Source organism: Nilaparvata lugens, chromosome 3 (assembly GCF_014356525.2).
Source record: "Nilaparvata lugens isolate BPH chromosome 3, ASM1435652v1, whole genome shotgun sequence".
Lineage (NCBI taxonomy): Eukaryota > Metazoa > Arthropoda > Insecta > Hemiptera > Delphacidae > Nilaparvata > Nilaparvata lugens.
In genome coordinates this window covers 89,489,552-89,502,369 of record NC_052506.1, presented here as the reverse complement: position 1 = coordinate 89,502,369, position 12,818 = coordinate 89,489,552, and the positions used below count along the sequence as shown (strand labels likewise).

General features: G+C 34.6%; 1 protein-coding gene across 1 annotated transcript in view; it reads left to right on the top strand.

Annotated features, from left to right (window-relative positions):
- The window catches only part of LOC111048257 (basement membrane-specific heparan sulfate proteoglycan core protein), a 259,916-nt gene that overhangs the window by 95,428 nt on the left and 151,670 nt on the right, over nucleotides 1–12,818 (top strand). Inside the window, 3 exon segments of the mRNA XM_039422952.1 lie at nucleotides 6,993–7,109; nucleotides 7,930–8,040; nucleotides 11,335–11,448. Of these exon segments, the coding sequence (XP_039278886.1) occupies nucleotides 6,993–7,109; nucleotides 7,930–8,040; nucleotides 11,335–11,448 (342 nt within the window).

Below are 12,818 nucleotides of genomic sequence, written 5' to 3'. Positions count from 1 at the left end.
AGTGAACTTGCAAGTTTGCTTGAACTTAGCAGTCCGCAGCCCCGACCACTGTAACACAATATACTTGCAACTTTCTTCACGATCAAAGTTATCTGAAGTAGCCGACATGCAATATTTATTCGTAATTTGCCATTCCAAGCCAAGCTGGCCAGTTCTTGCGGCTGCCTTTCCTAGCTAACCCACCCTCACAACATCGTGATTATGTATTTAACTTCCAAATTGGTGCAAAAGGAGATTGTGGAATCTTAGTAGTAACTTTTTTTCGAATTGATTGGAGTGGTGGTGGATTGCCTAGAAGTGAAATATGAGTGGGTATTCTCACTCAACAGTCATTTATTTATTATTTTTTATAAAAAAGCACTGACGGGAGAGGAAAACTAAGGATACTCCTTGTAATATTTCTCTCCCAAATTAACATTACATAGCATTACATAACATTTAGGGCCGGTTTCTGATTTCGGGATTTAGCTAAGTTCTAGACTTTAAACAGCTGGAGACAGAAAATTGGCTTTCCGAAAGCCAGTCGCAGCTTTTATGATAATCTTTATTTTCTCATTTCTATAATTGGAAACGTTTTTTCTTGACGAGATGAAACATTCTCAAATAATTCAAAATATCTAAACTTTACAATATTTTATCTTTATTTTATTTTGTGTTCAATTTTTTAGTTTTTCGAAATTTAATTAAAACCTGACTTTGACTATGGTTACGACTAAGCCCCGTTTCGGAAAGCCAATTTTCTGACTCCAGCTGTTAAAAGTCTAGAACTTTAGCTAAATCCCGAGCTCAGTAACCGGCCCTTAAAGAGTCCAAAATAGGTTTATGATTAAACTTCACTGAAATTTAGTCCATTTTCACCCAGAAACAATCTAGTAATTACTAGAGAGACATTCGTATTTCGCTGCATCTTATTCACGTAGTCCTGATGAAAATAAATAAAACTTTGTTAGTATTGTAGCATATAGAAAATATACCGAAACAAACATTATTCTACATGGTTAAGAAGAATGTTGTTAATTATAATGCGAGATTTGGATATCAGGAACATTTGGTTGTGTCAAGCTACTCTTCAGTTTCTAGAGTAAGCTGCCGTCGCCATTCAGTTGTTGATGTTGTTAAGGTGTGTACAGACATATGCGCCACGAACACGCTCATTTTACTCATCAACAGCTGATGTTAGGCTAATTAGATCTGTATCTTACTGTTTCCTACCAAATACTGATATGATAAGATTAGCATCAACTGATGAAAAGTGGAATGCGCTTGTTCTGTATTTGTACAGAAACAGTAAGATACGTATATAATAAGCACAGCATCAGCTGATGAAAAGCGATTTGCTCGTGTTCGTGGCGCATGCGTCCGTTCGCACCTTTTCACGATGTATATATTTCTATATTCTAAAAATGTTCACGGAAGGGCTACATAATCATCCTATAAGTTACCTCCACTTGGTAACTATACTGAACTTTTCACTCTCTTGAAAGGGTTGAATCATGGAAGGGTTGTTGGAGTTCGTACTAGAACTCATTCCGACTATTTTGAATTCAGAACACTCTATTCTGAAGTGTTTGGGAGTCTATACTGACTATCATACATGACTGTGAAGGCTTTAATAGAGTATTATTCGTATCTATTCCTGTAATATTTTAAGTTACATTATAACATGCTTTCAGATGCCTAGCTTCTTCACTTTTGAGTAAAGGTGCTTCATCTAATTTAGAAATTACGTTACGGTGCTTATTTCGGGCTCTAACAACATCAAGCTTCATTTACTTGCTTACTAACAATATTGTACTGTACATAATTAAAATAATAAGGGTATTGGTGAGGTGGTTCCAAAAAGATAAAATGAAGTAAATAAAAATAAAAATCTAAGTGCCCTTTTAAATATTTTTTCTTTTTTATTCATATTAAAAATAGCCCTTAAGGAAAAATTCAATGAAATTAAGTAATACAAATGAAGACAAATTGAATATCATAAATCAAGTCTGAACTACTTAATTCTGAATAATGCAAACGGTGAAATAACGTCCAATCAAGTAAGCTTCAAAATTGTCAAATTGACGTCTTACATAATGCCCCATTATGTTCCCCATTATGTGCCCCATTGATTCCACTTTGGTGGGAATAAGAATTTTGATGAAGTATTATAAAATAAATGTGGTCACATTTTTTCAACCATTCTGCAGTAGCCCTAAATACTCATAATACAGAAATTACAATAATTAGTGGGCTGGATTCAATCAACTCACTTAATTACTTCATCAGAATGAGAACTCATTGAATATATTAATGTTCAAAATCTGATTGTTTCAAACTTTCCTTTTTCAGAAGAATTAAAGAATAGCGAAAGTACTTTACCAGAAGATGTAGTTGAAGGAAACCTCGTTGAATATTAATGTTAAAAATCTGATCGTTTAAAATTCCCTTTTTCAAAAGAATAAAATAAAAGCAAAAGTGATTTGAAGATTATTCAGCACCTCTTCTAAGCTTGTATCTTCCCAATTGAGATTTATAGTTTGCTGGAAAAGTTTGAAATCGATCTTGCTATAAATGTCACAAGCTTGAAAATGAATTTTAATTTTATCCTTTCAATCAAACTCAATAATTTCTGAAAGGACTTTACACAGAAATAATTTTCAAACATTTTCCAAGAGATCTCTCCGAAACTTGTCTCATTTCAAACAAGAACTACCTCACCAGTCCTACCTTTATTATAACATTGCTGTAACGTTGTAATCGAAATGCGGCTGATGCTTTGCCTGACTAACATACTGATGCTTGTGATTGGGTGATGGCGTGGCGTGGCGTGGCGTGACGTGGCGTGTGGCATGTGGCGTGCGTCAGGGTCACACGTGTGTCCAGAAGGCCAGTTCATGTGCACGTCAGGCCACTGCATCTCGGTGATGACGCGGTGCGACCAGAAGGTTGACTGTCCTGAGGATGAGGCTGACGAAGAGGGGTGTCGTGAGTACTGCTTCTTTCTCTCTCCAATCTGCTTGTGCGATTAGTAATAATAGTATCGATAATTTTTCAAATAACTGCTTGGATCATTCATGAAAGCCTTGTAGAATAATGCATGCTTGATAATGTTACTTGCTTTCAAAATTGAGTAATAAAATGCAATCTGAAATTTGAAATAGAAAACACCTTAACACGTAATATGTCACTGATTTTTATTGTATTTGAATATGGTGTATATATTCATTGATTCAATTATGTTTTTACATAAGAGGATTGAATGCATGCCGGTACGGTATTTTATCTCCTTATTATGTACGGTACATCTTTATTATCTCTTTATTGTATTATCAATAGTTCACCTCGGAAAACGGAAATTTTTTAATCAACAACACTCTACTATTTCAAGACAAAAAATCTATTGGCAGAAATAAGGTTCTATGAATATATCCGTTAGATATCTTTAAGATATGTCGATGCATTTTTATGTTGACAAATGTTGGAGTTAGCCTAAGATCTCCACAATAGTTGATCGATCTATCTAGTGAGCTAATTTTATTTGAGCAATTCTCTGCTCCATACCTTGTCACATTTTGGCCGATTTACGAGGTTTGGTTTCATAGAAAACCAACATCTTTTAATATCCTCACAATAAGGCATGAGGATTTTTGATAATCGATCGACAACTATCGGAGAGAGTGGAGATCAAATTCGAGCGTTTCCACATTGTTTGTCATCGTGGAATTGGGAAACATCCTCACAATATATTTCTTTGTTTTTTGTACATATAGGTAATTCATTATGCATATTTACAAGAAACTTATTCCTGTCAATGAATGTTCTCCAACCATGAATAGTACCTAGTGTAATGCTGTTTATTTGTAGAATGTTTCAAACCACAAATAGATTCGAAATGGAATATATTATGCGGTGTTTCTTGATATAGGTACCGTACTGGCACGTTTTTGTCATGCAACATATTGATATCGTTTCCGATTACAAACACATTGATGATATAAGTTATTACACTATTTTCTTGGAAGTTTCAAAGTATTATTGGATGACATGAGAACCCTTTTCACTTGCGTCGTTCAAGAATAATAATAATTAAGAGTAACACAAATGCACCTGTGATCACTCTAAACAATAATTAGTTATTACATTCTAGGTCCAAGTGCCGGTTGCATAAAATCCGGTTAAATTTTAACCGTGATTAATTTCACGACAACCAATCAGAGAAGGCCTTTTTGATGAGACGGCTTCTCTGATTGGTTCTCGTGGGATTAATCACGATTAAAATTTAACCGGCTTTTGTGCAACCGGCACCAAGTGTTTCGGCTCGTATTATGTTAGGATACCAGTTTGGGATGCCAGTGAGACTCGAAAATTACTGTGTACCCCTTCTTCCTTCCACTCGTAGTTTCCACAGAAGTCGCGGGGAATATGTTTTGATGACGCTTATCAGACTAGGGACACCAGACAAGACACAAGATTGTAGTATCCGTCTGATGTTTCACTTGAGACACCTCTGAGACTCAAAAATCTTATGTCCTTGGTGTAATAAGCGTCATAAGAACTAACGCTTATTGACTCGATTTGACACCAAGATTGAGCTAATGAAGGAGCATCGGCCGGCCTCACTTGTGAAGCTAGCCTCTCACAAGGCTCGTATTACACTAGGATACCAGCCAGGTACACCGGTGGGTTAGCAGTGAGACACCATTGGCTTACGTGTGTAAAGCGAGCTACTGGGACATCAGCTGGACACTAAAATCATGTGTCCGTCCGGACACCAAAATCCAGTGTCTCAATGGTGTCCCAGCCTGGTTTTCCTATGAAAGCCTTCCACTGAGGCCCGGTTGTTCGATACCCTGAGGCCCTGTCAAGTTTTAATCATAATTAAATACCACGAGAATCAATCAGAGAATGTTTTTTCGAAACTAAGGCATCTCTGATTGGTTCTTGTAGATTTTAATCATGATTAAAATTTAATAGGCTCTTGTCCGCCCAGCACTAAGAGATGTGGAGAATCAACCCAAATTTAGAAACTGATTCAGTATTGTCATTGTAAAGTAGTAATACAATAACAATGACATATATAGATTATCAAACTACTATTACTTACGAGTTACACATTTGTTCTGCAATTGTTTTTTTTCACAGTATTTTATTCATCACACTTTTTTTAGTGGGATAGGCCTATCGTACTAGATATTATGAGAATTTTCAGCAACTTAGCAAGGTCTCAAGTTTTTCATCTTCCTTTAACTTTAATGGGAAAATCAATCTCGGGGTGGTTTTGAAAAGATAGTTGATGGTATACATATTCGAGGAATATTATGTTGTTGCTGTAAACTGTATAAAGGTAGACGCACACAGATCGGACGCATCGGACGGATTGGATGATTAGATTTGATGCATTGTTTTCAATTAGAGTGCGCATACCTATCCGCATCCGTATAGGTATGCGCACTCCAATTGAAAACCATGCATCAAATCTAATCGTCCGATCCGTGCCGTCCGTCCGATGACGATCTGTTTGCGTCTACCTTAATAGGTCTACTGAAAATTGAAAACAATTCAAATATTCGTGACAATATCAAATAGTATGAATTATATCCAGCAGGTGGCACTGACAGCCACATTCAGCTGATCTAAACTTAGATCAGATCAGCTGACTCCAGACTTACCGCATGCTAGCGCATTTTTGAGGTTAGGTTGGTTTATTTTATATGTCTTTGGTCTGAATCTTAATCAATATTGACTCTGATGAATTTAATTCCAGAGTAAGTTTTTTTTATTTACAACTGTATCCTTATTGATATTCTGTATTCTCAGTTATTTTTTAATTGAGTAAGTAGGCTTCTGTATATATGATGATTATGTTGTACTATAGGCCTCTACATTTAGGTTCTCTATTCTTTAAAACAAATTACATTTCTAAATGTGTCGAATAGTGATTGATTTAAATTATTGATTAAACGGAAGGGAGGGGGTCGAGTAAGCAGACTGCATCCATCAACTTTTTTTGGGGTGGGCGGTTCAAAATCAAATCTTGGGGGAGTCCCAAATAAGTTATGACATCCGATGACCTTTTATTGCTATTTAGGAGCTGAATATTTCTATTTTCCCATTAATCTAGGGGGGTGCGTCCATGAGATTGGACCGCCCTAGGTGGGTGAGGGTGTGGGCACCCATGGATTAAAAATATTAATATTGACTGTAATATGTTATCTAGATTTCATCTGTCTAGTAGGCTCCGTCATGTGTACCGGAAAAATAATTTCACATTTTACAGAATTCATCTATATAAATATTTTGTTGCAATTGCAGGTTTAATTTAATTGCCATTTTAAATTAACTGTAGTTAGGCTACAAATATTTAATGAAATCTTAGACACAAATTTCTGCCATCTCTACAGGCCTACACTTGTGTCAAATAATAATTGTAATCAAACCATAACTAAAATACCTAACTATTGCTGGTAAAGTCCGTAAAACTCCTACCGTATAAACTTATCAAAATATTAGTACTGTACTTTTCTCACCTTCTCATACCTCACACCTACCGGTATTCAAATTTGATGGATGTTAAGTATCCAGATGAGATAAGGGTGCGATTGGTGATAACTGATAAGCTATCAATAAGTTACGCTGGCTACGCTCCATGCAACTGCTACTCCCGTTTCAAGCTTGGCCACTCCTCTAAATATCATTCCTGAGTTTAAAAATCACTTCTGAGTGGTTCGGAACCCACCTAAAGCTGTAGGTCCACTCATCATCATCCGTCTCTATTACCCTCGCACAAGCCTCAAACTCATGTTGATATCATTATTATCCTCACTCAATTAAAAAAAAATACCCAAGCTACCGTACAGTAAGTTGAAAATCTAAGCTATTTTGTATAGTTTACTACCGTAGACAGATTGTCGATGTTGGATCTTATGATTTGTTGAAAATTATTAGTTCTGTTTTACAACTGACAACTTCAGTTTGAGTTTATGTTAATTTATGTTTTAATTGTATTGCAGCATGTTCGTCGAGGGAATGGCAGTGTAACGATGGATCCTGTATCCCAAATTACTTGAAGTGCGATGGAAAAAATGACTGCCCCAATGGAGATAACTCAGATGAGCGCAACTGTCCTGGTAAGCTCATTGAATCCTCAAATAAAGCTCAATGGTTTTTTGACAGATTTGAATTTATTCAACTCACTCAGCACGAGTTTTTAAAGCATGTTTATGCAGTTTACGAATGATAATTGATTTAGGGCCGTTTGCACAGTCAAAGCTTAAACTGAATTTAATCAGCTGGTGGCTGAAACTCAAAATGAAACACATTATAACAAACGAGACTTGATACTGATTCAATCCACTTTAAAATGAAATTTAGTTTAAACTGGAACTTTGCAAACGGCTCTTATTCATTGAATTTTGATGGAGTACGGTAATCAATTTTATTTTACAAGTTCTAAGTTGGCTACGTATTTAATCTAAAACTGGTCATTGTTGGTTTTCTAATAATTTGTATTGAATAGAAGATGTAGGTTGTACAATCGGAAAGGATAGTATGCTATCGGTAAGACATAACAACTGATTTATCTGGATGATTTCTTGCCCTCTATAAGGTGAAGGGGTTGAGGAAGAATTTTATTCTTACTATTTATTTTCTCTGTCATGTAACCTATGTCAGAGATATTTAAAAAAATAATATTTTTACAGTTCAAGAATAAAAATAAACAATTCAGTAATACCATAATTTCTCTTCGAATTCATTTTCATCTGGATGTTTCATTAGGAGATAATCTGAATATTGTTTGAAAATAATTGAGTCTACTTGCATTACTACTCTGAATATTGTCTGAAAATAATTAAGTCTACTTGCATTATTAGTGATTAGTTTTGTTTCTCATGTGGAAGGCTAGTAGTTGTTCATTAGTTTATTTCGCTAATTTTGATTAATTTTTAGTGTATTCTCAAAATTGCGAACACAAGTGTAGCAATGGCCACTGCATCGATAGTAAGTTCTGGTGTGACGGCCATGTACAGTGCCCTGATGGATCTGATGAGAAAAATTGCTGTAAGTTTGCATTTCACTGTCCATCACAAAAATTGTGTAATCACGTCTTTCTCTCTCAATCCATGTTGGTATCGTCCTTTCAAAAAAATTTCCATCACAAAAAATCTTTGTAATCACGTTTTTCTCTGTCAGTCTATGTTGGTATCGTCCTTTCAAAAAAATTTCCATCACAAAAAATCTTTGTAATCACGTCTTTCTCTGTCAGTCTATGTTGGTATCGTCCTTTAAAAAATTCTCAGCTCTCTTCTGTGTGTTTCTCAATTAACTCGCGTATCATATTTCTTTACAACTTTGTCTTTGTCTGTCAATTTATTCACTTCTGTTATCGTTATGATGTCTTCTAAGTAGAAATCAATGTCTTATCGTAGAAAATCACCTATGGGTTCAGTAACATCTTTTTATCAGTTTCTATTTCAACTATTAGCATAACTTCTGCCAAATCAGTGTTGCTTCCCTATTCAATAATACCACCGTACACTGTGTTGTTACATAACATTTTCTCTAGATATGTAGTGTGTCTGTCCTCTTATTTTTGTGAATTATTTCTTCAAATATGATGACATTCCATGCAAATTTCAATGTTCTTAGCAACAATATTCTCACCAATTCTCATTTCACTTGCTTCACACATTTTTTGTGTCTTGCTTCTCATTCCTCAGTCTCTGTTCAGTTTTTCCTCTTCAAATACCGGGTGTTTAAAAAAGAGTTATATTTATTTAAAAAAAATGGTGTACACAAACCAATTTTACATCAAATTACCCACATAACTATCAAGTTTATGATTATATATTATACGTGTTCTATGTGCCCTCCTTTCGATGCTCGGACGACATCTAGACGGTAGCCAAATTTATCCCAGAATGTCCGCAAGATGTCTTCTCGGACTGTCGATACTGCGTCAGTTATCCTGGTTTTTAGCTCCTCAATATCAAGTGCTAATGGAGGAACATAAACACGATCTTTAACGTTGTTCCTCCCTCAGCACTTGATATTGAGAAGCTAGAAACCAGGATAACTGATGCAGTAGCTACAGTCCGAGGAGGCAGACATCTTGCGACCAGTCTGGGATGAATTCGGCTACCGTCTAGATATCATCCGAGTCTCAAATGGAGGGCACATAGAACACTTATAGTACATCATCATAAACACCCGGTAAATTACAAATTGTGTGTTTCATGTTGTACTAACGTTCTACTTCCTATTTTTAATCTGGCCTATATTTTTTTGGTGTCTCCTCATTTCTCATACAATTTCTTTAAAAAGGCTATGCATTTATCAAGCATATTTTCCAAGTCGCCATCTGAATCGCATAATCATGTTTATTATCAACTAAATTAAGTTTCCAATTTTCTCTTATCGAATCTTCGTTATTCTGTTCACTTCTTATTTGTACAGGCACCTCTGGATTTCTAGTATTGGTCTCTAATAGGTTTTCTATTATCACTGCCATACATTTTCGTCTCCATTGTGGATGAATTTTCTATGTGTCGATGCTTTCAACTTCCAATCTCAAAATGACATCTTCAAATCTATCTCAAAATAAACTAGTACTATCAATTTCGATCATTATAGAATTGAGAATCATAATATTATTTGTAGCTCTCCAAATGTTAAAATACGAAAAGTTATGTATTATAATATTTTTATGATTTTACTAAGGCCAGTATGCAGATACTGTACTCGGTTTATACAGAGAAATGTTAGCCGTTCGTTCAAACCCCTTATGAAACACAGTATGTTAAATGCAACCATATCTACAAGTAAACGTAGTTTAGCGTTAAATGTAGTGTCATGTTATAGCCCTAGGTGAATGATAATTAATTTTGGATTAATTCATAAAGTAACATGAAATTTACTCATTCGATTGGTTCTATGCGAATAATCACTCTTTATGGATAAATCTATTCAGCGAATACAGTAAAGCCCTACACACACACACATCGATTTTTGTTCGTCCGATATTTTGCCATCCTTATAAATTCTATCAGATTAAACGGAACTGGACATACATCAAATGTTTAATCTAATAGTTTGGTATAAGGACGGCAATATACCGTACAAACAAAAATAGTTGTGTGTGTGTGTGCGGTGCTTAATTCTAATTCGTCATTATTACTACAAATCACTTCACATGACTTTATTTAAATATTCAGTTGTCTTACTCCAAACTCATGATATTGATACAATAATAGCAGGCCTATAATAGACAAAAATAAATTCATGGAAAAACAATGTATGGATATGAAATCTTGAATACTTCATAATATTTTTGACATTGGAAACAATTCTAGTAACTTACTAAGTGATCTTCTTTCATTTTTCAAAGGTTAGTAGTTCTAAACTTCTTTGCTTTCTCATGCATGTCTTTGAATCTAGTTTGTTTGCATGCAGGTTTTCAAGCAAACCTCTGCTAGCTTCATTCACCGTAATACTTGCTGTCTTAATTCTGTAATATTGCTTGCTTTGAAATAAATTATTTTTTAATCAATCATTTTTCGTCAATTCTTCATCATTCTTTCTAGAATAATCCATTATCTTCATGTACCTATGTATTACAAATGATTCATAAATCGATGGAAATAAGGTAGTTTGTAGCCTATATCATAGAGAAACAATAGCATAAGTAGATATCCCATGGTATAGGGCGTTTATGTCGCAACTTTTACTGTTAACTCAAGCCGATTACTGTCGATTATTGTCGATTTTTACTGTTTTGTTGGGGTGAGAGTGTATGAACGGCACAATATGAGAGACTACCAGCGTCACACAGCTTCACGGGGAAGAACTACGTTGTATTTCGGCTTGAGATAACAGTAAAAGTTGCGACATAAACGCCCTATGCTTATGCTATTGTTTATCTATGCCTATATCTGCTTATAAAACTCAAATAAGGAAAGTATCCCACGTGAAAACCACGAGGTTTTGGTTTCTTTGAGGCAAATGAGATCAGGATAAATATTCAACTTATGTAACTCATGCAATCCATGATCATGTTCATATATATTCTAATATGGTCTATGATTCAATCAAATCATGAGTACCAAGCTCGTATGATAGTTTCTTTGAATTATCCAATTTTTCACTAATAGGAATAGTATTATTTGGATCTATACATCAACTCATTGGATAATAATATATTTATCCAATTATTCAAACAGATAACCCTTTTATTTTTGGCAATTGACGAGTGGTGTGTGTTTTGATTTTGTTTATTTAGCACTTCCTGATTTCGTCCAATTACTTATTTTATTATTAATCATATCTAATTGTTTGCGTCAATTTGCATGATTACAGCTTGCAAAGAAGGCATGTTTAAGTGTGACAATGGAGTATGTATTAGAAAAAAGTTGCATTGTGATCAAATGGTGCATTGTAACGATGAATCAGACGAGAGAAATTGTAATTACAGTAAGTATTATCTTGATTGCTCGAGTTTTTTAATTAATTTTTTTAGTTATCTTGTAATTTACATCTTTTTAAAAAGTTGAAGACTTAGACCTGGTTGCACAAAAGCCGATTAAATTGTAATACTGGTTAATTTCACGAGAACCAATAGGAGAAGGCTTTTTTGAAAAGACGGTTTCTCTGATTGGTTCTCGTGGAATTAATCACGATTAAAACTTAACCGGCTTTTGTGCAACCGGCACTTAGACTTGCAAAATTATCATTATTTATCAATTGTTATTATACAATTCACCTTTACCTTGCTAATTGTGGTGTGTTGGTCAAGATTGAGAAATCACAGTCCATAATTATTCAGAAACCATGAATTTTGAAGGTTGGCACGGATATTGAACGGTTGGTTGAAGATGTTCTATAGGCTACCTATAGTGTGGAGGTTGCAGAGCGGTTCAAGGGCATATTTACTTTTTCTCTCGTGGTGATGGAGGTGTGGTATTATAAACAGTCAACGAACAAATCTTGTAACAATAATATTTCATGTTTTATGAGTTTTTATAATCATAATACATTTTATTCAAATATTTAGAATATAGCGGAAGCGGATATCGTATTTGACTTCATAAACGTTCGTCATAAAGCCCAGAAGCAGTTATATCTGTAGTGAAAAATTGTTTAAAGCTGGTGTTTAGTATTTTACTATAATATGCACAAACCTTACAAGTTTAATACATTACAATCACTGTAAAACTGACAAAAGTTGAGTGATGTTTATATACTTCAAGGAGTAGAGACTTGACTGCTGAATGCTTTGAAGCGTTAGATGTCAATCATGTAAAAAAATTATGCTGAGTATATAACGTTTTTTTTATCAATAATTATTGTACACAACGGTTTCTGCAATACATTGTACCCTACATTATTTATTTTGAATAATATATTTGTATATTTGAGGTTAAAGTAATAGGTGTTATCAGAGTTTGTAGATTCTAGGCTCTATGAATGTAAAACAGAAGAAGCTCTTATAATATACTATCTATATATATATAAAAGCGAAATGGCACTCACTGACTGACTGACTGACTGACTCACTCACTCACTCGCAGAACTAAAAATCTACCGGACTAAAAACGTTCAAATTTGGTAGGTATGTTCAGTTGGCCCTTTAGAGGCACACTAAGAACGGATTTGGAAAATTTTCCAAAGATACGCCCAAAATCTGCGTTTTTCCAGAATTTTTTAGCGTTTTCTCAACTTTATCGAGAACAAATGAACAGAAAATGTTCAAATTTAGTACAGAAGCTCAGCTAGGGTGTAATAATGTTGTGTTAGAAGAAATTTGCAATAACGTTCTCAGCTTTTCTGCGTTTTCCTCAGTA